The 25,484-nt window shown below is 38.3% G+C and overlaps 1 protein-coding gene across 3 annotated transcripts in view; it reads right to left on the minus strand.

Moving 5' to 3' along the window:
- The window catches only part of GPD2 (glycerol-3-phosphate dehydrogenase 2), a 129,738-nt gene that overhangs the window by 8,710 nt on the left and 95,544 nt on the right, over nucleotides 1-25,484 (minus strand). For 2 of the 3 annotated variants that reach the window (XM_067549424.1, XM_067549425.1), the window contains exons 9-17: nucleotides 23,155-23,348; nucleotides 16,319-16,453; nucleotides 15,919-16,094; nucleotides 15,214-15,345; nucleotides 14,574-14,732; nucleotides 11,237-11,349; nucleotides 11,060-11,138; nucleotides 10,852-10,950; nucleotides 2,396-5,508 (exon numbers count right to left, since the gene is read on the minus strand). In XM_067549424.1, the coding sequence (XP_067405525.1) occupies nucleotides 5,383-5,508; nucleotides 10,852-10,950; nucleotides 11,060-11,138; nucleotides 11,237-11,349; nucleotides 14,574-14,732; nucleotides 15,214-15,345; nucleotides 15,919-16,094; nucleotides 16,319-16,453; nucleotides 23,155-23,348 (1,213 nt within the window). In that variant the 3' untranslated portion in view covers nucleotides 2,396-5,382. Of the gene's footprint in view, nucleotides 1-2,395; nucleotides 5,509-10,851; nucleotides 10,951-11,059; nucleotides 11,139-11,236; nucleotides 11,350-14,573; nucleotides 14,733-15,213; nucleotides 15,346-15,918; nucleotides 16,095-16,318; nucleotides 16,454-23,154; nucleotides 23,349-25,484 lie in introns of those variants that run through there. The other variant, XM_067549426.1, reaches the window with a different exon arrangement.

The following is a 25,484-nucleotide window of genomic DNA, read 5'->3' on the forward strand; positions in this document are numbered from 1 at the left end:
GGAAAAAAAAAGTCAGTAATTTATGAAAACATGGTACACCATAATTTTGCCATTTTTCTGCAATAAGGATGGCAAATGATTCATGGGGGAAAATGAAATATATTTCATTGTCAGTTCAATAGATCTGAGAATTTACAGCTTCTTGACTTGGACAGGAAAAACTCAGCATGCATAAAAATGAATTTCAGATCTGTTAATTGTGGAGATGCAAAAATAAAAAATGAATCTTGGTGGTTCAGTAAAACAAACTACACAGCAACTCATAAGAGAAAAAAATAAGGGGGGAAAATCCTCTGTTTATTCTGGGAAAGGTGAGAGGCTGGGGAAGAAGATATACTTGCTTTGAAAAAAACCTTAGATTCAGTCCACACTGATCAAGTTAATTGCATTTACATCACTTAGACAAACAGATTAAGGTATCTTGGGGTAAGACAGAATCAAATGTGTCTTATTTAACTAAACAAAGCACACAGAGGAGGAAAAAGAATCAGATTCACATATCCAGCTACGTTGCATAAAGAGACCCATTACATTTCTGGGTATTTTAACTGAAGAGAAGTAAGCTCATTGCCATAAAGATGCACTATACAGAAAAAACTGTATCACCTAAAATATGCACCAGTAAGCAAACAAAGTGCAGTTTTAATCGACATTAAATAAAGAAGCCAACAATTGCTGAGGTCACAAATTATTTGAAAACTTTTAACAGCATCATTTTGTGAGGTCATGCTGGATTAGTGAGAGCTAATAGGAAAAAAGAGACAGACTTGGAAGAGCAGATGTTATTTGGCGGTGGCCAAGAGCTCAAATTCAGTTACAGATATAGTACCAACTAAAACTTCCTGAACTTCTGCAGAAACTGGTTCTCTGTACTATTCTGCACACATCCAGTCAAATACACATCTAGGTCACATCATAAACTGCTTTTTGTGAAAAAACTCATGGGATAAATGAAGGAGCCTGCCATTGAGCTCAGGATATCCATGTACTAGGCTCTGCTCTTATCTATGAAACATGAAGAGCAAAGATGAGCCCAGCAATTTGCTCATATCATTGGTGTCTTGAATAGATTGAACAAAGCATCGATTCTGTAGTGACATCCACAACCTTCTTGTAACAGTACCTGGGCAAATACCCTGCAGTGTCAGAGTCCTTGCACCACACTATACATTCACAACTCTGGTGGCTAATTAGCAGAACGAGGGCTAAAATGTGAAGGAAAGAAATCTGAAATCATGAGAAGCCTTTCATTTCTAGTGGGGCAGAAGCAAAAATTCACTTAAGCGACAAAGATACAACCTTGTTGAAGATGTTTTTCCTCTCAATATTTTGCCTCCTTTAATCAAATGCTATCAGTTCACATTTGACACAGGAATCACCGAGTTTGAACACGGACACTAAAATATTAATGTTATGATATGCCATATTATATTTCTATGCTCACTGCAACCTGTTTTAGCTACAATAAACCTGCACCTTCTCCAAATATTTGATGCTAAAAGAGGGCTGAAATTTTTACTGTAGCAAGAATCCTGTTTGTTTCAGCATGAGTTTTGCCTGAGTAAGGGATTCAGGATCACACCCCAAGGCAATTTTAGGGCTGCAAAAGTATGAGAGGAAGTATTATGGCAAATTTTTCTGACAAATCACTTACACAAGGCAGAATGTACAATCTTTTTACTCTTTTGCAATTGCACTCTGGTGGTATCAGTTCTGTATATTTTACAGTGCTTTGGTGTTCATCCCTGCAGCACATACATGTCTGCATCCAGCATGGTTATACTGAAAATGTAGAATATCCCTGTTACATGTGTATATTAAAACCTATGAAATAATATGGGCATTATAAAATTTGTATTAAAACTGATAATAGCTACTCTGATTTACTGACAATGAAAATATATAGCATTTTTCGGTCAGAACATTTATCAATACTTGGCAACCCTAGACTAACTTGACATGTAAATTGATCAAAATAGATCACATATGTAATCTTTTCCATTCATTTCTATTTATTTTAGTTATGATAGAATCCATCAGTGTGAATAGGAAGATTGAGCTTGAAAAGATTTGGTTGACAAACAAAATTGCTGTTGAAATTGGCTAGTTATATTTTTAGTATGAGATTACAAGATAGGATACTCACAGAATATCTCACCTGTATTTCAGCACAAATGTACACAGTTTGAACCTACCTGATAATGTTAAATCTGTGTTAAGTCTAATTTTTCATTGTATGATTTAAAACCACTGAATTCTGAACTAAAATGACATGTATTTGCTAAATAATATATCATTTACTAACAAGTATCTATTTTGTACATTTATTCTTAACTTGTTTAAGGCTAAGCAGTTATTTCTGTAACTGCCAGTAACATCAAAGTACCAGTGAGTGGACCATTTTAATCAGTTTTATTGATTCATGCTCAGTTCTTATTCAGTTAAAAACAAGGCACATTAAATATATTCTCTTATTGCTCTATAAATGCATGCAGCTCATTCTATATATCAAATGTAATAAATAATGGCAATAAAACACCGAGACAGTTATAAAAATGACAACCCAGTCTCAAACACAGTATTTAACAGTCCAATCTAGAACAATAACCCAACACAATACATAAAAGTGCCACAAGTAAAAATATGCAATATCCCCCCTCTCACACACTATTGGGCTTATAGTTTGTTTTTGTTTGTTTAAACAGTAGTTGTTTCAAACAAGATTAGAACAATGCAAGACAATGAAATTTTACTGCTGAATTGACTGAACAGTATATCATGAAAAAAAATTTTCAAAGCATACAAAGTGTTGATGAAATAAAATAATTCTGGATTCTTTTTTCATTTTACTATTTAAACCAGTATAAATAATGTATGCAACTTTTTCTGTTAAACAAAGTAAGTATTATACACTTTCCGCTGTGCCACTAGAAACCAAAAAAGCAGAGGGCAAAGACAGCTATTGCAGCTAAAATTCAAAGCAAATCAGAGTAAGAGGACATGCACACGGCTATGAAAATCCCTTTACATTCTGCATGTTATATTACATTAGTAAAGCAAGAGAACAGTCAGGAGTATATGGGGTACACAGTCTTGGCTTTACAGTGAAATCTCAATCATCATTCTTAATAGTATTACTTGTAAGGGAATTTTTAAAGGTGTACTGAACCATAAAAAAATACGTTAAATGGTTTTCTTCACCTAATCTGAAAAAGGCTCTCATAAGTCACTTGTAGCCATTACACTTTAAAAATTATTGGTAGCATAACGTCTTTTTGAAAAATACAAAAAACACTGCATTATTGTACATTTCCTCCCACTTCTTGAATATGTGGCAAATTTGTTGGGTTCTTTACTACTTACTTCACAAGGATATTTGACACAAATAGTTTTACATCTCAGAAATACATAGATATGTATTTTATCCAGTGTATGCTGACATATTTCAATGGAGAAACTTGGTAGGGCCATGGAGAAACAATCCTTTTTGTTCATAAATACACCTCCCACTGTCAAGTGTGCACAAGGACTTATTCACAGAGATTGAGCCAAACTAGAGAGAGTGCTCAGAGGGCTCAAAAGCAAGAAAAGTTAGTTCCCCACTGCGATGTGTTCAGGAAGGTACACAATGTCTTGATATTAGCAAAATCAAATAAGGAAAAATCATTTGCAAAGGATTTCACCTGGGGCTTTTTAGAAAACGGTCTTCCCTCCTTCCCAAGATTTTGCTTAGACTAAGTGCTCTATATTTGTCCCGGACTGATAAATACACATTCATTTAAGAACTTCAGGTGGGTTTGACCTCCTCCCATTTTTAGATACAATTTTTAATAGTTAGAAACTTGCTAGAAGAAAATTTTCAACCACCACAACCTGTAGTTAACACTATTATCACAGTTACTATAAGTTCTCAGCACCTATGTATTTTGCATATGAATTTTTTTTTAAAAAGACATCCATTTTTTAGAACTGTACTGTTTTCACAATATTAACTTGGCATCGTGCTCTTCAAGGTAATTGTAAAACAGGATTAAAATAAAATCAGATTTTGCATTTAGTTGCGTACAGATGTGCTGGCACTTTAAATTCAAGACTTCTGGTTTGAGATATAAACTGGTATTTATACTCAAAGGGGTATTATGAAAAAGATTTACCAATAAAATATGCATTCATTTTCCCCTCCATGCCACAGATCAGGCAGAAATCCTCCATGTATCTTGATGCTGATCATAGCCAATTTAATAATAGGAAGGGTCACAGGGTAAATAGCCAGGTGGAGCATATGTTGAAAATGGCTCAAACAAATGGTCCAAAACTGGCTCTCTCTCACCCTTGCATTAAATTTGCTGAACAATAGTCCTTACACTTTTCAGCAAGGCCGGCTAGAATACAAAATAACTTTTCCATTTAAGTGTACATTTTGCAAATATTAAGTGGCTAGGATTAGTGCACTATGTCAAAGTTCTTATTTTACATACTTTCAGTATTTGTCTAAGATTACTAAACAAACAGTATGAGACTTTACAGTATACTCCAATACCTGCTAGACAGTGGCATATACTCAAGGCAGCATGCTTTTCACACTTATGGGAGGAGTGAAAGCTGTACGCATATATTTTTAACTCTAAATTATAATTCATCTATGAGACTTTAGATTTTTTGTCCAATCTTCTTGAGCTCTTTCAGTGTCATGCTGTCAATTTTATTGCCAGAAATCTGTCTGGCAATAAAACTGGTGCCACTGAATGAGTACAACATTCAGAAGTAGTGAAGTGACTATCTGTGTAACATTCTATAAATATCACTATAATTCCTTATCAGGATGTTTAATTTAGGAAAGTCAGGATATTTCTTTGTGACATTCTCCTTGAAATCCTAAATGTGAACATTCCTCCTCCCCTCTCCCCCACACCACCACCACCAAAATGATTCCTCTTTTCCTTTTTCTGGAGAGGCACTTTAAACACACGTGCTCTTGCACATGTGCAAAATACTTTGAATGATGTGATTTTTAGGTAGCGGTCACTCTCTGTGCACCATTCGTTTTTAAGGGTGAAGATTATCTAAAAACTTAACAAGTTTGTGAGAAGAAGTGTTTGAACAAGCCTTTTCCATACACTGTTCTGAATTCTTGCAAATAATTGCTACTTTTAAAGTATGTCCAGTCCAAAAGGCCACATTCTGGAGTATTAATATCAGCACAGAAAATAAGGAAAAGATAAATGCACCAGCGTATTTTGTACACGTTACCCTGACCGCCAGATACATAAATCATGTAGAATACAGACATTTGAAAGCACTGGAATGTTTTTCAGCACTGAAAGAGGCTGCTACACATAACCACTCTCTTGTAGCCGTAAGCAGGTTTTGTACTCCTCAAACTCACAGTCCACCACCACTTCGATCCACTGGAATGAGAACTCTCTGATGTAGGTTCTCTTCAGCAGTTTTCATAAGTACAGCCAGTCGGCTTCCAGACACATATCCTTTCTGAATAGCACTCATGAGCTTAAAAAAACCCAACATTTACAGCATATTAATGACAGTAGCCAAACTGAATTGCCAGACAACACTTAAAGAGAGAACCCCACAGGCTGAGGACTTCCCTGCACCGGTGATTCCATCCATTGGTGGCCAGCCAGTAAGGTAACTGCAAATGAAGCAAACCATCATGTAGACAAGGTATATTGCCATGAGCTGATATTTCCATTGGTGCATCTTACCCTTGCTTGAAACCAGGATAAATTGCACTTGTGTAAATCAGTTTGCAGCTATGTACACTGTCTATACTAGGGGTTTGAAAGGCTTCAGCTTCCCTGCTGGCAGGCTACCAATGGCTGAAATTGAGGCAAATCTCCAGTGTAAACAATGCCTGAGTTAATGAAGTATGTTTCTAAACGAGTAGCAAGTAACGAACAACAACAAAATACTATGATTGTTATATTTTTAAAGAAAATGGCAGGTGTTGCTTTATAGTCTCTGATTGTGGCAGCCTTTAAATGCACATTTTCCAGTGTGGTCAGTGGCTGTGTTGCCAGTGTATGTACAAATTACTGATGTGATGTATTTGAAAGTAACAGTGTAGCTGCCGCCCTACACCATTGCGTTCTAAAGCCATTCATTACATCCAAGCACACAGGATAACTCAAACATAGGAACTGTTTTTAAATCAGAAAAAAGAGTAAAAAAAGATAGAAAGAAGAGAACATGGTCCCTGATCTACAGCTGATCCGGTACTGTACCTTTTTTTCATTTAGCAGCCTTATTGTATTGACAATGTAGTTGACTTTCTCAATTCTTCTAAATCCAAATTTCTTTATAGATTTTTAAACTAATTTGCATTTAAGTCCTTGAAACTGGACTTTCAGCCCTACCTTAACCAACACACTCAAGTGCTAAGATTTTAAGGGTGGTTTTTTGTTTGTTTTTCAAATTGATGGATAAAATCCGCATTAGACTTGAAATTACATTCCATCAGCTGGTAAGAGACTTTCTAACACAGAAAGCAATTGACACCTCCAAAATACGATTTTTTCCTCCCAATAGAGGCTAAGTAGCCACCTCACTTCAGATTTCTTCCCTTTTTATCTGAACATGTGAGCATTTGTGCCAAGGTGCTTGCTCACTTATCCAAGGGGGGAACAGAGCAATGCCATGTGACTTATCTGACCAACTGCAAACAGTGACCTTGGCTTGAACAATGAATGCTTGCATAAACTGTTTGTAGTCAAGCTAATGATTTAGAAAGTTGGGAATTTTTAAATAAAGAATAAGTGTGAAGAAATTATGGTTACAAATCAACTATCGCAGGTAGACCCGGGCCTACACAAACCTGGTGGCTTGGAGGAGAATTAACTTCCAAGAGAATTTCCGCTAGAAAAATTTGCCAGGCCCCCAAGGGAGCATGCCACAGAGGACTGATGCATCCAGTCCCTCTCCTCCTCCTGTTTAACTACACTTTCCCCCACTTTCCTGCCACCTATAGTTTCACAAGGTTTCACTACCTTAGGTGCACGTAGGTGAAGGCAACATTGGGCCCGTGAACAGTACTCAAGAAATATACTTACTGTCCAAAAAAAAAAAAAAAAATTCCCAATATCTACACGTGCAATGTTAAAAATCTGCCACATTCTCAGCTAGTGTAAATTGTCATAGTTCCACTCTCTCCACTGGAGGTACGTAACTGACACAACAGACTAGTGATCACATAACTGACATTGACATAAACTAGCGATCACGTATCAGACTAGGGATCACATAACTGCATTAGCTCCCCGGACGCCAATATATTCTTCTATTCAGGTCTCACTCTTTCCAATAATCAGGAAAACATCCTTTTTTTCCCCCATCTTCCTTCCTCCAGTATTGATTTGTGATATCACTATGGTAGCAAAATATGCAACACTAATTTTACTCATCTGACTTTTTTCTTAAAGGCCAGACTAGAGCTGGGAAAACAATTTGTAACAAATAAATTATCTAATGAATTTAGATTCTGCTTCTGTCTGTGATATAACTGTGAGCATCATACTTTCTTCACACATATTCTTTATTTAAAAATTCTCATTTTTTTAAACTCATTAGATTGACTGCAAACAGTCTCTGCAAGCATTCATTGTTCAAGGCAAGTTCACCGTTTGCAATTGGTCAGATAAGTCACATGACATTGCTCTGTTCCCCACTTGCATAGTGAGCAAGCACCTTGGCACAAATGCTCACACATTCAAATACAAATTTCCACAAATATTTGCAGAAGTAAATTTCCACAAACATTCTGCCAGGAAATGTAATCCAATGAAAATTTTCAGAGAGCAAACACAAAAGTGGCAAGAATCCTAACAGATCCATTTTAAAAGATTTACCACCATTTAAGTAAATTTTACAAATTTAAATCCCTTGGTCAAAGGTTTGTTTTATTACTTGTTAAATATTTTACTTGTTATTTTTAATATTTAATTTACAGTAGTGCACAATACGTTACGTGCTGCCCACACACATAGAAGACATTCAGCTCAAATGTACAAAAGGTCTGATTATTGCAATGTTGAGCCACATGAGTTCAGGAACCAGATTTTTCTTTTTTAAAAAAAGGAACCTGGTTCAAAGCGTGGCTTACAGTCCATTTTTGAAATGCAAAGACAACAAACTAGAAGCCAACAATAATTATAGTTTTTAAAAATATGCAAGAAGAGTGTTGTCATTTACATTTTGGAAGTATTAAAACATACAACCTCTAAGGAAACTATTGAGCACAACAAACACTGCATGATTAATTGCCAGTTATTTTTGTTTCTTAACTTTAGTGCACCCCAAATAACCAAGTTACAACGTAATACACACCTAAAAAGGAGAGAGTTCTGTATAGAAAATGCAAAGTCCCATTTCTTTTTCTCCAGCTAAAAGTTTATGTAAAAGGATGTGAAAGGGGGGGTTCTCAATTGCCTGAAAAAATGTGCGATTTAAAAAAAAAGAATCTATTAGTATGATGTCACAGGGGTATTTTTTTTTCCATCTTTTTGTTTTTAAATGTTTTTTGATCACATAGCTACCAACTACGTTTTAGGTGAATAAATACTCCTTTTTTTGCAATGCTGGACATAACCTGTGAAAATTCTCTGCATTTAGCTTCAACAATGCTCTTATCTACAGCTCATCTCCAGAGAGACAATTACCATTTCCTTTGCCTTGATCTTGTTTGTTTAACTTGACACAGTGAAGAAAGGGCTGACATTGACCAAAATCCCCAGCATTAATTTATCACATGTTCGGCATTCATCATTGCCATGATTCAGGAAAGACTTGGCAGTCATTTGAAATACCTGACCAAGAAAGACTGTACAAAAACAAACCTGGCTGGCTGGAAACAAATAAACTGCTCATGTGAAGGGAGTCAAATGGATGAAGGAAAACAATTTAGTGGTATCTTCACTGCCTTCTATATTTTTCTTGTAAAGCATTTGCAGAAAGATGCATAGATAACTGACATTAATGTCCCCTTTTCATGCATACTGATGCCTTCTTTCTTTAGATAATTCAGAAATTAAGCAGGATAGTGTAGATTGCATATGCCTCACATTGAACCTTCAGCTTCTCACCCTGAATACTTTTTCAGTGAAACTTTTAATCAATAGTCCTATAAAATATGTTCAGCACTGGCAAAATTGTGCCCTCAGATGTGTGGGTGGCTCACACGGAATTTGAAGGAAGCACCATACATGAATCTGAGGACAGAATTCAGCCCTCTATTGTTGAAAAGGAGACCCCTAAAAACTATTGGAAGGAATGAGGGGTGTTTCAACTTCTTGCATTACCTCTGTATTCTGGCCTCATAAACAGCTTCTGAGGATTCTTGACAGCATATGCCAGTCAACTGCAGCTTTTCTCTGAGGAAATCTCCACAGCAGGGACAGAAAATCCACATAAATTACTATTGTGGAATTGGTCAGCAGTGTATTGTTCTACTTTTCCCCTCAAGTTTGTTAGGAGACTGTACAGAGTGCCGGGCTCCCAGCCTTATCCCTAAAGGTAGGGATCCACATGAAGATGCCTGTACAGGGTTCGCGTTTGCAACAAATCAATTTGCCATTTCTGTTTTGCCCCAGCTCAGATCTGCTGGTCTCCCACAGAAGTGGAGGGGAGCATGGAGTCTTTTGTTCTTTTCCCTCAGCAAATCTTTTAGTTGGGTTACACTTATAAAAAAATTACAGAAGACATCCCACTATTTTAGCCTCCTGATAGCTGGAAAAAAACTGACAGAAAGAGGCTGACAAACTCAGTATTTAAATAGAAGGATTTTTCTATCAGTCATAGAGGGATGATACCTGCTAGCTTATCTAGTATGTCCCCTTGCCAATACAGAGCAGGTAATCTATGCCTGTGGTGAAATCCTGGCCCCACTAAAGGCAAAATTCCTAGAAACTTCAATGGGGCTAGGAGTTCAGCCTCAGGAATATTTTTACTGCAACAGTTAGCCTGAATTAGTACACTCAAGTTATCCCACTCAAACTAGCTTTGTGTTCTGCTTTGAGGTCACTCTCACTCAGAGCTAACCTCTAGAGAGGGACCACAATACACAATACTTGAGCTCCACAGGGTGACTGAATTAGCAGCTGATGAGTTGTTGTAATGTGAACTGATGCATCACCTCTGCATTGCTAGCTCCATTGCCAGCAGCCCATACCCACTGACGGGCTAGTTGGCTGGAGCTTGTAGCACCACCCAACTCAAGCTAAAGATTTGTGTGTGTGGATGGGAGTTGGGTTAGTGATAAAACTGAATTATACTTCAAGTTAATCAGGCAGTGAAGACAAGCCCTTAGAGAGTCTCTTTAAAATTTTGTCCAGTCTAGTTTTAAAATGTCTCTAGAGATCAAAGAGGAACAACAATATTAGCTATACAAATAAGGGGCCTCTTTGAGCCAATGATGGGGAGGAAGATTTCTTCCTATCCATCTCAAATGACCATGGAAATATTTAGCACATAAATTCACTGCTTTGACTGGATCTGAAGCCAGAAATAATGGTCATTACTATTTTAAAAAGTGCATAAGCACATGCTGCAGCATTTGCTCTTGCAAGGATAGACTCAGTGTATAGGAAATTCTGTGATCAATACAAACACTGCAGTGTGTAATTGTTTGTATTTCTAAGTGTTGATAGATGCACTGTCTACCTTTAGGAGAGGTATATTCATTTACAATTATGAAAAAAATTAATGGCTAGTCTGTAAAATTATATGTACAAATCCTGCATCTAGCTTTGATAATTAATGTCCAATATTCAGAGCAAAAGGAAGGTGAGGATTATTTTGTTCCTTTCATTACAATTAAAATTTAAAAAAAAACCCACTCACCTGCAAAAACTCATTGAGTTCAACCTGCCCATTTTTGTTCAAATCCACTTCAATTAAAATCTCATGAAGTGTGTTTTCATCAATTTGAATGCTGATGCTCTAAATAAAAGAATAACACAACAGGCAAATCAACTGGATCAGTTAAACATAATTTATACCATACTACACAACTGTGATAAGAATTCAAAAATAAAAAGAGAAATGTTACCTCTAACACACGTTGAACATCCAGCATGGTAATAAAGCCTTTCTTTTCTTTATCAAACATATGGAATCTCTTTTTATATCTGCAAAACAGGATTATTAATGGAACAGCTATACTCAAAAGATTGACAGAAATATCTTCCCAGGGACTAGTGGGAAGGTCTATTTGTACTTCATTTACCTGTCGATATCTGAAGGAATAAGAGTGATTTCAGAGCTGTCTGTTAACTGCTCCGATTTTGCCTTGTAGCCCATTTCATAATACAGAAACTCTTTGGCAGCTGCAAGTTCTTCCTAAAATATAAAAGAAACAAAGTCTCAGATCTAGAATAATACTGAATATTTACATTCTGAATTTCTTCTATACCATAATATTTTATTGTCTCCTTTCACTTAATTATAACTGCTGGTCCTTAGAAGAATATCAGCATTTGATGGCCAAAAAAGTGCTTAAGAGTGAACAAGGTTATTAAGATTAGATAGCATTTCACGCTTCCCATAGCTCACTGGCTCTGATGTACAAGTGCTGATTGTCAATTGATAAGTTACTCTGAGAGACATGGAATGTAAAGGTTTTTAGGGCCAAAGCATGCCCTCAGTCCACATATGCAAATCACCGGGATGTCAGCAAGAACAGCACTTGCAGAACAAGGCCATGCAATGGCCTTAATTAAAGAGTTGGTATCTTACATCAATATTTAAATGGTGTGAATGGTCCATTATGGACTTCAATCAACAAAAGTCAGGAGAATCAAAATGAAAGCTGACACTATCCTCTTCACACAGCAGAATAAAAAGGAGGGTCTTAGCCTCAAGTTTGAATTTCTCGGTTCAACTTTGAATCCTTCACTTATTTAAGTGTTACGGGATGGGGTGTTTGGTATTTAACATTTTGTGTGGAAGCCCACAAAATGCATATTATTTACCCAAGAGATTGGCTCTGACCCATTCAGCCCCCTTCAATATTGTAATCAAATGAGATTTCACAGCCTTTAATCAAATGATCACATATTGTATTATATACTTGAGAAATAGTGTATTAGCATACACTTATTTTCTACAAACTTAATTACAATTATGTAGCGTCTTTAGTATTATGGTCAATGAATGCCATAAAAGTCACCGATACAAGGCATTCACAGTAAACCATCTCACTCAATATACTACAGATTATGTATAAATGACACACATCATTAGTAAAAATTTGCTGGGCATATATAGGTCACCTGAGTGTATAGTCAGTGCTCCCCACCACAAAGATTTCCACATGTGATTAATTTGATATTTTCCATTGTTGTTTACAGTCCTGTTGTAGCCATATTGGTTCAGGATATTAGAAAGACAAGGTGGGTGAGGTAATGTATTTTATTGGATCAACTTCTGTTGGTGAAAGAGACACGCTTTTGTGTTACACAGAGCTCTTCTTTGGGCCTTTAAGCGTATAAGGAAACCTACTGAGCTTATCAGGACCACTCACGTGCTTCATGTTAAGCATGTACACAAGTCTTTACAGGATCAGAACCTGAGTTAGCTTTGAAGTTAATGGCCTCCTCCCCTGGACTGCACCTAAAGAATGTTGTGTTGCTAACATACTGCACTCTCTCACCCCCAAACAGCAATAAAGATGTACTGGACCATAATAAAAACAGAGCACATAGACACAATTAAATGAAAATCACATTTAAAGATCTACACATGTAGTTACTGTAACAGGGTGATCTGCCCCTCTAAGGGCCAGAGGTCCTGGGGCAAGAGAGCCCTGTTCTGAGGCAGAACCTAGCTAAAAATAGATTGGTGCCTGGCAGTTTGCAAGGGGTCAGGTGATTGCCTGATAAGCACTGGATTCTTGTAAGGACCCAAAGAGCTGAAGGAGGGCTGCTGAGAGAAGCGAGTTGGCTCCAGCGGCAGTGGGACTCCCAGATAGATGGCTTGTAGGAGGACTGGGAAAGAGCTCCAGAACTGGGAGACTCCTGCAATGAAGCCCCTGGGGCAAGGCGAAGGGACCATTGGATTTATGTTGAACTGTTAATTTGGTGTTTTTTCTGAAGATTGTCAGTACCACCAATAAATGCAGCCCTGAGGAAAAGGGCCTGATACAGACTCTGGGCTTCCTGTCCTTCCTGGGCTGGAGAGAGAGAGACAAGCAGTTCACACTTACAGAAACAGTATGTTATTTGTATTGTTGAGGAAATGAGGTGTGATTATGCAACTAAAGATTACCATAATACATATGCACGCAGGAGGGCAGAGAAAGGTTCCTGACTGTTTTGCAACCTTAACCCTCTTAACCTAATGTTTTGAATAGAATTATATTAATCCTGACCTGTACTAATTTACCACAATGACAGATTTTATTTTCAATTTAATTTCTTTTGTTTCTCTATTTTTGGCCAAACCCCTTTTGAAGTCAGGTTACTCTAGCTAGTCTAGCAACCCCTTCCTGTCTCCGTCAGCATATGTTCACAAGCAAATTAGCACACGTCTGTGCTACATCTATATCCCTCTTTTTATACATCCCTCTGGAAACACTTAGAGTCATCACAGGTCCTCCAGCTGGGAGAATTCAAATGAGCTCCTTTCTGAATTTCAATATGTCGTCTAACTGGAAAAGAGGTATCGGGAATGAGCAATAGGAGGTTTTACATTGCCTTAGAAGCCGAGAGACTCACATTGTGCATTTCCAGGTCCTGCCCTCTTCAAGAGGTGTGAGTGAATCAGGCTCAAACCCGGGTGTCCTAGTTGGACACAGCACCCTCCCTAGACTCTAAGTGAATGAGCCAGCCCACATTACTGCATTTTTTCCCCGCACAGTACTCCTCGTGGTGCAGGAGCATTTTACAGTTTTAAGGATGGTGATCCTGAAAGGTGCTAGTCACCCATCTTCCACAGAAGACAAAGAAAGTGAAGCACATGGTCCCCTCATGGAGACCAGACCCCATGTCACTAAAATTTCAATGGTTCCTCAGAGATGAGGGAGAGTGGAGAGAGAGATGACTTTGGGACTGTTTATGGGGCCAACAGTTGTATTAAGCCCAACTTCATCATCAATTCACAAAGGAAGCCTTATAAGAGAGGAGAAGGAACACAAGAGGGATACACAGAAAAAAATGATGGGCAAATGCTGTGCAAGCTTTCCTTCCACAGCTCTACCAATGAACAGCAGTCCTGACTTGAAGCACTTCTACTATTCAAATCTTGCGTATCTTGAACAGACTGCCCAGTTGTAGCAAATTTAGTGTTGAACAAAGTGTCCACTAAGGAACAGGATGAGACCTCCAATTTTACTTTCACTTTTAATTTAAGGCTTTATATTCCTGCGCTGCTTATCTCTTCAGACCAGCTGGAATTAGTTTGATAGTTTTTTTTATAATGGCATATGCCAAAAGATCATTCTTGATGGAAGAAACGAACATTTCCAGTTTTACATTAAACCAGTTTAGATGTGCATTTGTCAAAATGGAAATTGGTTAAGGAAAAAGAGTTTTTAAAAAGTTCCAATTCTAAAGTGCCTTTTGTACCTTTTTCTTTTGGTCACTCCAGTGAAGTTCCTTCCCCATTATATCAATTATTCTTGGTAGCGCTTCGTCAGCTGCTTGCACATTCAGGAAGGCTAGCCGAGTGCGACGTGAAATCATGTCCACTGCAGTGCACGCATACTCTTTTACCCCATACACAACCTATGGTATTAGAATTGGATAGAAAGCCAAAAAGAAAAATGCAAGATTCTGCAGTGGTGGGACATAGCTCACCTATGGGGAAAAGAGAGCACGAAGCTCTGGTAAGTGGGATGGTAAGCTGAACAAAAGCACTGGTTGGAGTTGATACGGAGCCTCATACATACGTGCACAAAAGGGTAGAGTTTGGCTTAAGTGATTAAAGAAATTGAATTTGTATTAAATATAAGCCCCTTTTTTCGCTGAGATATTAAAAAAGCATCTGGAATCATGTGTCCAAATGAATTTAATAAAATTAAGTTCAGGAAAAAAATTCCATGTTTTACTCTGAAATAAATTTCTGTTAACATCCCAGATATAGACTCCCCTCCCACTGAAGATGTGGGGTTCTGAGGATACTTCACAGGGAGGGTGACTAACCTATAGCTTCTGTTCTAAAAAAATCACCACAGTTACAGAGGATAACCTAGCCCTTTTCACATACCTCAGCTTCAATGTAAGGAAATTCAGATACAAGGCGTTTTCCAACAATAGGCCACCTCTTTCCAGTAACTTGGGCTATTTTGGCCACCTCAAAAGCCTTGTCACCGTATGTAGAAGCAAGATGCTGAGCCACCTACAGATTAAGAGCACACTTAGTGAACACTACGTCCAAGCACCTTCCGAAGCACAGCTGAATATATGTAAGCTATTCTTGTCAGTTCTCCCATAGCCTGTAATAAATAGGCTGAGGACGGTATTAGATTTTGATTGTGTGGGAGGAAACAACTTGCGTTGTGAATGCTTAGACCAGCACTAACACCACTATGCATGTATCAATGTAGCGGTGACTAATGATGCTTCAGCTCCTTTCTGCTACTGTGATCACATTTGAAGAATAGATTTTGTTGGGCTTAAGGTGCCAAAGACCTAGGCTGTCATACATGTTTAAAAACAGAGAGTATAGCTTTGTGATTATGCAGACGCTGAAATAAAGAATGAACATGGTATTTAGTTCATCCCTAGTAAAGAAAAGATTTTGCATGGATTTCTCTCTTATACAATTATTTCTGCCTGATGAAACAGCGTAATCTTATGCCAGTTTAAGAGTCCTTAATACTGGCTATGCTGCTGCTTGGTTTTTTGTTTTTTTTTTTATAAGTGTTATTGATAACTAATACAAATCGGAGTAGAAATATTGCTGACTCACCTCACTTTCCAGTCCGTAATCTTGGACCAGTCTAATGTAAAGAGTAGGACTCCAGTCCTTAGCTCCCTGCAGTAAAAGTCCTACTGTCTTACATGGACCTGCTTTTAGGTTGTGAGCCTGGATGGCTGCATCAATAGTATCTTGTGCCATAGAGCGATAGGTTGTCCATTTTCCACCTGCAAGCAATTTGTTTTGGTAAACTAGTGGAAGTGTATTGCATTGACCAAACTTCACACTTACTACAATTTCATCCTTACTGGACTTAAACTAGTAAGTCACTTATTCGCTAATAACTAAATAACATTGCTTGTTCCTTCACATTTGTTGTACAAACATTAACTTTGAATTAAATACACAATACTAACAGCCATATGAGATATCTGAAATGGATTTCCAGTACCTGCTATAGTAACAAGGCCACTGTCACTGACAGCAACAACGTGATTCCGAGATATTGATTGGGTGTCTTTAGAGCTGGGATCTGTGACAAGGGGACGAATGCCACTCCATGCTGCCAAGACATCTCCTCTTCTCACTGTGGTTGAGAAGCAAACAATGGCCAAACAGAATTAGAAAAAAACCTTCAGAATTCACTTATAATTACTTTTTGATTAAAAGTAAAGATTTTATTTCCTTAAAATTACTCTGGCACAAATAATGTTTACATTCTCCCCCCAAATTCACATGACAGATAGGCAAAGACATGCATCCTCAGTTTGCTCATTTTCTATGACTTAAGTTTATTACTTCAATAAAATTTTACAGACCTTATCTAAATCTCACAACCCCCTTGTGAGAGAAGTATTATTATTCCCATTCTGAAGATGGGGAAACTGAAGAACAGAGAAGTTGACGTGACTTTCTCAAGGGCAAGAGAGCGATTCAACATTAGAAACAGGTTAGACCTCCAAGATTCCTGGCTCCTGGTCATGTGCTCAAATAACATCAAATATGATGGAAATTAGGATACTTGTGATAACCTGTGGATTTTAAAGTTATAGCAAACAGGAGTTTGGGTTTTTTAAATTTTGTTTTAAAAACACCCTGCTCGTTTCTTTTTACCACCCTCCTTTTACAACTATTTTATCTGCCACAATGTTTCACACTGACCTATTCTGTAGTTATATCATAGAAAGCTAGTCAGCAGCAACTTGTATATGCAATAGTCCACATTCTAGTGCATCAAAACCACCTGAACATTAACAGCGGAGTACAAATTGGTAACCAGAATCAAAAAATTATTTGGATGATCCTTATGGCTCAGATGCTAACACAGTGAACAACTTTACGGACACCTCAGAACCCTCTTATTTTTGAGTCAGCTAGGCTAATGATGCTTTTAGCTCTCTGCACAAAGGTTACCTAGCACTTTAGCATCTTGCGGTCATCATCAAGGAGGCTGCAAACAGAAAGTCAAAGGAAAAGTGTGGGTAAAATTCTTCCCCGCCAAGCCTATACCTGTTATGTAAGAGGGAGAGGAGAAACACCCTGGAGTCTCATCCTGCCCCCATCGGAATACTTGTTCTGATGTAGGAGTTCAGGGAGAAGCAAAGAGCTTCCCCTTTTCTCCTTGTGGAGCGTCCAGTAAGTGAGTAACCAGGTGCTAAACCTTTCTACAAAATACTTTCTGATGTATGTTGAGGTGAGTGAGTGGGATTCCATACCCCAGAAATCTCTCACCAGTTGAGTGGAGCTGGTTATGGGTTTGCTGTGGGTAGAGAAAAATTGGTCACGTTTTTCGATAGGGTGAGGGGTCAGGATGATAGTAATTTTATTGTTTAAAAAGAAAAGATGTTGTTTTCCTTGAAATCCTTAGGTTCGCACACTTAAAGGCCTCTATCTGTGTTCTGTGCCTTGAGCTGCAGAGTTTCCTCTCGCCCACCTCAAGGACTCAGTCATCACTGCAGCCAGTACTACAGCACTTTGCCTTTTCACCAGAAAAGCATAGTTGGTTTCAATCAACATTGTAATAGGCACCAACAATATTTAAAATGGTGGAGTTGCTATTCTGCTGTTTTCTCTTCTTGAGAAAACTTATTTATTAGGAGTATATAATGGCTATTATAAAGAAATCATGGGCTTTCCTGAGCTGTAGATGAATTAACACCAGGTTGACTACTAATGTGTATCTTCTTTTTTTTTTTAAATGATAGTGAAATTAAAACACCTTATTACATGGAAGGTGAACGACAGAACAAGGTAAATGAAAGTTTGCTTTCTCCATCTCTGTCTAAAGTGCCAGGAAGGATGGACACAGAAGGGACAGAAGTTGAGTGAATTTATAAGTCATATGATCATAATATAAAAAGCAGCTGAGACCATATACATTGCCCAGTTGCTGCTCTGACTGCATCAGCACTACCACTCGCCAGTGCTTAAAAAAAAACAATGAACAATAACAAAAACCAAAACTTCCACAAGTAAAACCTTCTCATTTTTTCCATTTTGCCTTTTCAGTGGAGACCTCCCCTCCATCAATCCTGACCTCTTCACTGACTTTTATCCCTCCTGATATCCACACGTTAAAATTATACATTTTGAAAGAGGAACCTATCAAAATCCCAGTCACTCCATTACACTGTCTCCCTTTATCCCTTTTCTTTGTTTTAATCCATTGATAGGCTACAACAGGTATCAAAGTTATCTGGCCACAAGGGCCATTTAAGACAAAATTGTTCACTTGGTGGGCTGCAATGTAAAAAGAAAAAAATTAAAAGGGGCAGCATAATGGCGCAGCGGCTAGCACTCTTGCCTCACAGCTCCAGCGTCCAGGATTCAAACCCTGATCCCGGTTCTGTCTCTGCGGAGTTTGCATGAAGTTCTCCCCATGTCTACGTGAGTTTTTCCAAGCAGTCCGGTTTTCTTCTCACCTTCATGCTGGTTAGGTTAATTGGCTCCTGTAAATTGTCCTTTCTGTGATTATGTGTCCTCTGAGTGAGAGTGTGTGTGCCCTGCGATGTACTGGTGACCTGTCCAGGGGGTACCACACCTTTCGCCCATTAACAGCCAAGATAGGCACCAGTGCCCCATAACCCTGAATAAGGAATAATGGGGTATGGCAAGTGAGTGAGTGAATAATAAATAGCAGCTCAATATACTAGTTCAAATAATATATTACTCTGCACTACATTCATCAAAAACTTAAAACATATACAAAAACTGTTTCAGTCAATAATTTCAATGTCAATATTACATGATAAATATGCATATCTAGAAGCTGTTTTAGAACAAAGAAGTACATCACAATTGCTCACTCTCTCACTTTTCACACCCGCTGGGAGTGAAGCACTCAGGCCGGTGGCTCTGTGGGAGCTGGGATGGACTGGCTAGCCTGGGGGTGCAGCGGACGGTGCTCGGGTGGGCCAGCAGCGCTCCAGGAGCTGGGAGCACTTGGGCCGGTGGCACTTAGAGTGCGCGGGCCATGAAAATTAACCATGCGGGCCACAAGTTTGACAACCCTGGGTTAGTGCCTGTTCCTAGTCCCACTGAAGTCAAGATTGAACTCCTTGGGACAGGAACGTTTCTTTTTCATCTTCATGCACACTTATGAAGCTATCAAATGAATAACCTCCAACAGCTGATGCATCCAAACTTCACTCCATCAAGTCACAAGTTAACACCACTTCAAACAACAAATAGGGCTGCTAAAGACTTCAGAAATGGTTGGAATACCAAGGTAAGTCACTCAAATGGCCTTAGGGTGTTGCCCAAAAGTAGAGGTTGAATACAGAACAGGGAGCTTAAAAACCTCATTCTGTACTGTCTACACTAGTGCTGGTACTGTAAATTCCAGTGTCAGCTTGAGGAGACATACCCACATTATCTCTGAGTTAATGCACTAAAAACAGAGTGTAGCCACAGCAGTGCAAGTTGGGGGAGAAGCTAGCTGCCCAAGTGCCATCCTCTTCAAGAACCTAAGCATGTACTCAGGCTGGTTCGAGCCTCTCACACTAACTCCTCCAATAGCTACATCATATGTCTCCTTGAACTGGAAATTACATCTCCAGCTTGAAATGTAGTCATAGCCTTAGAATAATTTAAGACAGGAGAAATTTTCCAGGGCAGTGGAATAGGCAGGGTTAGAGAATCAAAGAATGGTATTATCAGTGTCAGACATTTTAGCCCTCTAGCCCCTAACCTGAAAAGGCACCCAGAACCAGAGAAGTCCATTGTTCAAACCAGAAAAATCAAAAGGTTGGAAAACCCACCAATAGGTTAAATCTGTGCAGTGCACTCATGCCACTGACTTCAGATGGGCAACTTCTCTTCAGGCATTTAAACATGCTGGGTATCTTTTTTTTCCCCATGTGCATGCCTGACATTTCATCTCCAATACACTTTTAGAAAATTCTTCTAAAATGATTGGGTTACTCTCCTAAGCCCTCTTCTTGATAAATAACCCTTGTGGAAATACACCCAGACAAAACACACAGATATGGGTTGAATACATTTTTATTAGCAGAGCTCCAGTATTCCAACAACTTGTGCCAGACTAACCCCCAGCACTGCAGGGGTTCTCAGATAAATATCAGTGGCTTTAAAAGGGCTCCATCTTACACATTTTATAACAAGAGTCCATGTGGGTCCTTATTCAACTGCCCTTCTCAGGTATAAGAGATATTGTAAGAGGATTTCAAACTTCCCATCCTCAGTACCATTAGAGACAAAGTAATCTTGATTTTTCCCATCCTACCAGAAAACTTGGCCAACTGGCTAGTTGTTTATCTATGCTACTTCTCAGCTCCGTGTCAGTTATAATTGTACCCGTAAAGCCAATCTTGACTTTTCAGTAACAGACAAAACCTGAAAGCATCAAATAGCAAAAATAAAAAGCCCTAGGAGGTGTAACCAGATACCGCATACCCTGGCCTCTAAAAACCAACTACTACTTTGTTTCAACCATGTGACGTATTGGGTAGGTCTATGTCTATACCACAGTTAAACATCTTCGGTTGGCCTGTGTCAGCTGACTTTGGCTCACAGGGCCCAGGCGAAGGAGCAGTTCAACTGCAGTGCAGATGTTGTGGAGGAGGGTTCCTGAACTTGGGCTCCAGCCTGAGCCCCAGTGTGTACACCACAATTAAACACCCTCTGGGCCCGAGCCCAAGCTGACACAGGCCAGCCACTGTTTTTTAATTCTAGTGTAGACATACCTTGCAGTAACTGGCCTCAATGGGTACAAAGTCCACTCTTCTTAGATACCACGGGAATGGGAGAGTTAAAAATATCTGCAGTAAGTACCGTTAGAGAAGTAAACCTGCATAGTGCACTGATGACCATATAAAGACTCTGCATGGGCACCCTGCATTTTTCCATCAGTCAGCAAAACCATATTTTTATATGATGTGGATACTGGCTCTTTTTTAATTACTGTAATTAAAAGATGTTCCTTGTTATGCATGTTACTGGTAAATTCACATTTTTATAATATATAAAATATCAAATGATTTAAAATTGCCAAGCAGCTCAAACTAGATCAAACAAATTTAACCTCTTTTCAACACAGGTTTACTGTAGATTATACATGTTTATACCTCAAGATTATTTCTTTTCAATAGCACAAGTTGATATTATAATCATTTCACTTTTTAAATAAAATATGAGAGCAGTAGAGGTTTTTATAAAAGTTAATTGTGTTGCTTATTAAATTTAAAAAGGAAAAATTGACTGATTTGCTTCATACTAAGCATTTTGGGGTATGTTTTTAGATATTGCTTTCACATGACTGATAACTGAAAATCAATGAGACTGTAAAAATATCCCAAAAGAGCACTGAATAGATTTCTGAAATCGATGTTTCTCTGCCAGCATGTTTAACCTGCCAAAATGAAGTGCTAATCACAGAAATAAGATACCATATTACATTTATAATCTAAAGAAACTAGAAAAAGCAGCATGCGTGACACTATAATTAAATAGTTGGAACACATCCAAGCCTGTGTAAGTTGATAACCCTAGTACTGTCTCTGGCAGCAAAAAGGCAGGTCTGCAGTGAGTTGATACGGCCAGCACAGTTGTTAATTCAATAACAGGCAATCTATAAACACTGCTAATTGCACATGTGAAAAACAGCATGCATCTACGTGGGTTTCCTTCAAAAGCATTAAACACTCCAGAAAACTACTTTTGTGAAACACCTTGCAAAAATTCTGTCCTATTCAATACTCTGAGCCATAGCTTAGTTCAACCAACCACCTGCCTGGCACACCACATCATTCTGATTAATTTCTGCTCAAGAGACTTGATGGTACACTTTTTGGATAGATCATTTTTCTTAACTTGATACAAAAACAGAACTATCAACTTACCCATTTCAGGGAAGAATAAACAAGTATGCTAGAATTTTCAGCCTCCGGATAGAAGGCTTCCCAAATCTAACTACAAGACACTGTTACGTTCCCAGCAGGCAGAGTGTTTTTCAGATTTAATTTAATGTCTCTGCTAACTCAAATGTTTTCATAAAGTCATTTTAAAAACAACAGTGAAGGGAACTGGATGGCTCAAGGACTTGGTAATGAGATATGAAGCCTCTCAACTCTAAACTACCAATCTGAATCCAAACAGATCATTTCCATCTGAGTGCCCTATATCAAATGAACCTGCCCAGCGATCACCATGCTATTTTTAAAAATTCCCTTTTTGCCCTTTATCCTTCCCTCTCGAGCAGAAAACTGACAGTCTTGACATGTTCCAATTAAAAAGAGGCAAATATTGAGCACAAAGTAGTTTAAAAAAAAAATAAAAAACCAAAACCAAGACTTTGGAAAAGTCAAAAACTTCTGTTTCTAAAAGAAAAGTTGGTTGAGGCAGGTCAATAAACTCATGCTTTGATACTGGATGTACACTCAATTGAACCACGTCTTCAACCCCTTCCCTCTCTTGAAACTGGACAGCATCACATACCTTCCCTCTAGCCCAAAAGGAGCAGATGAGTGGCTGTAAGGCCAAAGAATTAATGCCATTTTGGCCAAAAGGGAGCAATCATAGTGGACATCTATATATCAACTGATTTTATTTTGAATAGCCAGAGTGCGCAGGGTACATCTGACAACGCAGCAATTGTATAACCCTGAATGTTGGTAAAAATGACCTGTGTGTCACACTAGCCTTGAAGTCCCAGAATACCAAAACCATGGTAATCAATCACATAGAACTTTAGTGACAGCATACTTACACGTTCAAACACTGCAGACACAAGAGCACCCCTCCAGTGAACAAAAAGCTAATTAAATTTACCTTCAACATCACAACTAAGATAGTTGCGCACTTCAGTCAAAATAAAGTTAATATCTTCCTCTGTAGGTATTGGGTGAGGTGTGACATCAGTTGGAGTGTCTGTGGTCCCGGCAATCGTCATCTTTTCCCAAGGCAGAAAGAAAATCACTCGTCCGTCACTAGTGGCTGGGTCAAGCAGCCCCATGTTATCAGGGCTGGAGTAAAGAGAAGTCATTCATTCTCAAGCTCTGACATCAAATAAAATACTTATTAACAAAATCATTCATCACTAGAATGAATTAACTGCGCTGTTTGCAGTCAAACAGAACTGCAAATGAAATTTATGTTTGTAAGCCAAGATTTTCAAAAGTGGTCAGGGATCTGATTTTTTCATGCCTTTAGTTTTGAGTGCCCAACTAGTCATGTTCAAAGAACCTGATTTTCAAAAAGTGCCGGGGACTCACCCGCTAAAAATCAGGATCCAGGCATCTCTCAGGTTGAGCACTCAAAACACCAATCACTGTTGAAAATCTTGGCCATAAGGTTTTTTTATTTTAAAAAACTGCAAATTTTAAGAATAGTAATGTGTTTGAGATATGTGGTACAAACTGAATACCTTTGTTAAGCTTTTTTAAACAAAGTTCACTTCCAATTATAACAAATTAGTTCCAGTATGTCTGCAGAGACACAGATTTAATACAAAGTTATTGTTTTGTGTTTTTAATAACTTCTTTGCTACTTACAATTGAGCAGGAGGTGGCTGAACTTGTATATTAAAAATGTATGTATGCAAAAAGAGTGCACATGGTTCCCTCACATTTACTATAAGATTTACTTTATTTACATTAAGGAGCCTACAATTCATAGACATTTTCTTGTAAGTGTAACATAACTGATTTTATTAGTGAAAAGGAAAAAAGAAAAGGAGATAAAATGTAAGACAAAACGAAAGTAACATTAAAATCTTAAATCTTGTCTGTATTTTGAGACCAAAACTTCTAATGAGGTTATAATAGGAGCCAGTTACACAACTGTGCATGTGCATGTCGGGAATACTCCTGTGAATAGTTACTCCCTGCAAACACTTGCACTGAATGGGCCCAAAGACTGCACCTAAAATAAAAAAAAAAATCTGTCTGGACCTATGGGCATGCAAAGTCTTAATCTTACTGTGCCTCAAGTGCCCATCTGTAAAACGAGGGTAATCATAAAGCTTCCTTTCCTCCCACCCTTTGCTTATCTTGTTTATTCATGCTGTAATCTCTTCAGGCCAAGGACGATCCTTCACTATGTGTTTGTACAGTGCCAACCATAGTGGAAGATTATCTCACTTGGGGCCTCTATGGTACATCTACACAGCATTTTGGAGCCTGCAGGAACAAGCCCCCCCAAGCCTGGCTTGATGGACCTGAGCTAGTGCGCTAAAATGGCTGTGTAGACAGCACTTTGAAATGGTGGATCAGGCTTGAGCTCGGGTTCTGAAGCCCACTTCTTTCCCAAGCCTTCAAAGCCCAAGATCCAGCCAAAGCCTCAACTTCAAAGCACTGTTTACACAACTATTTTTAGAGTGCTAGTGCGAGCCCCATTAGCCCAAGTCTGTCAGCCTGGGCTGAGAGATGTGATGTATAAATGTAACCTATGTGCTACTGAAATACGAACAAGAGGTTGGAGTTTAGGATAGGAATTTAAATTTAAAAACAAAAACAAAAAAAACACTTTGAATAGGAATTGGATGCCTAACTCCCTTAGGCCCTTTTGAAAATCCCACCCCTAATTACTAAAACAGAAAAAATAGCTATATTGGCACATGAAAGATTCTTTACAACCAAAACACAAGAGCTGGGTGGGATAAGGGGCTTTCATTGGGATGGCAAAATAAAGACTTAACGCTGAAGAACAGAGAGAAATGACATTGTTTTTTTCTTATGAATCTGCATCTGATAATGAAACACCTCCATGGAGGATGCATTTGCAGATCCTAAGGAGAACAGATGGAAGGAAACAATTTAACAAAACAGGGTTTAGCAAGTAGTGGGATAAGATAAACCTAGACAAAGAACTGGTAAGACATGGGTTACTGCCACTGAATGTTTTTGAGATATTTAGAGACAGCTTAAAGATACATTTGGAGAAGTACAGTTTAACAGGTGCGAGTCAATATGGATCTGTGAAAGGTAAATCAAATCAGACAACAGATCAATTTTTAAAATAAAAAAAAAACCACTATTGATTTAGAGTGAAGGGGAACCTAGAGGTTTAACATACAGTATCAGAATATTCAGAAAACTTTCAAAAAAGTTTCAGGTGATTAATTAATTAATAAAGTTGTAAATGTGGTTTGGGTAATAGAT

Source organism: Emydura macquarii, unplaced genomic scaffold (assembly GCF_026122565.2).
Source record: "Emydura macquarii macquarii isolate MOO-44397 ecotype Brisbane River unplaced genomic scaffold, CSIRO-AGI_Emac_v2 contig_1253, whole genome shotgun sequence".
NCBI lineage: Eukaryota > Metazoa > Chordata > Testudines > Chelidae > Emydura > Emydura macquarii.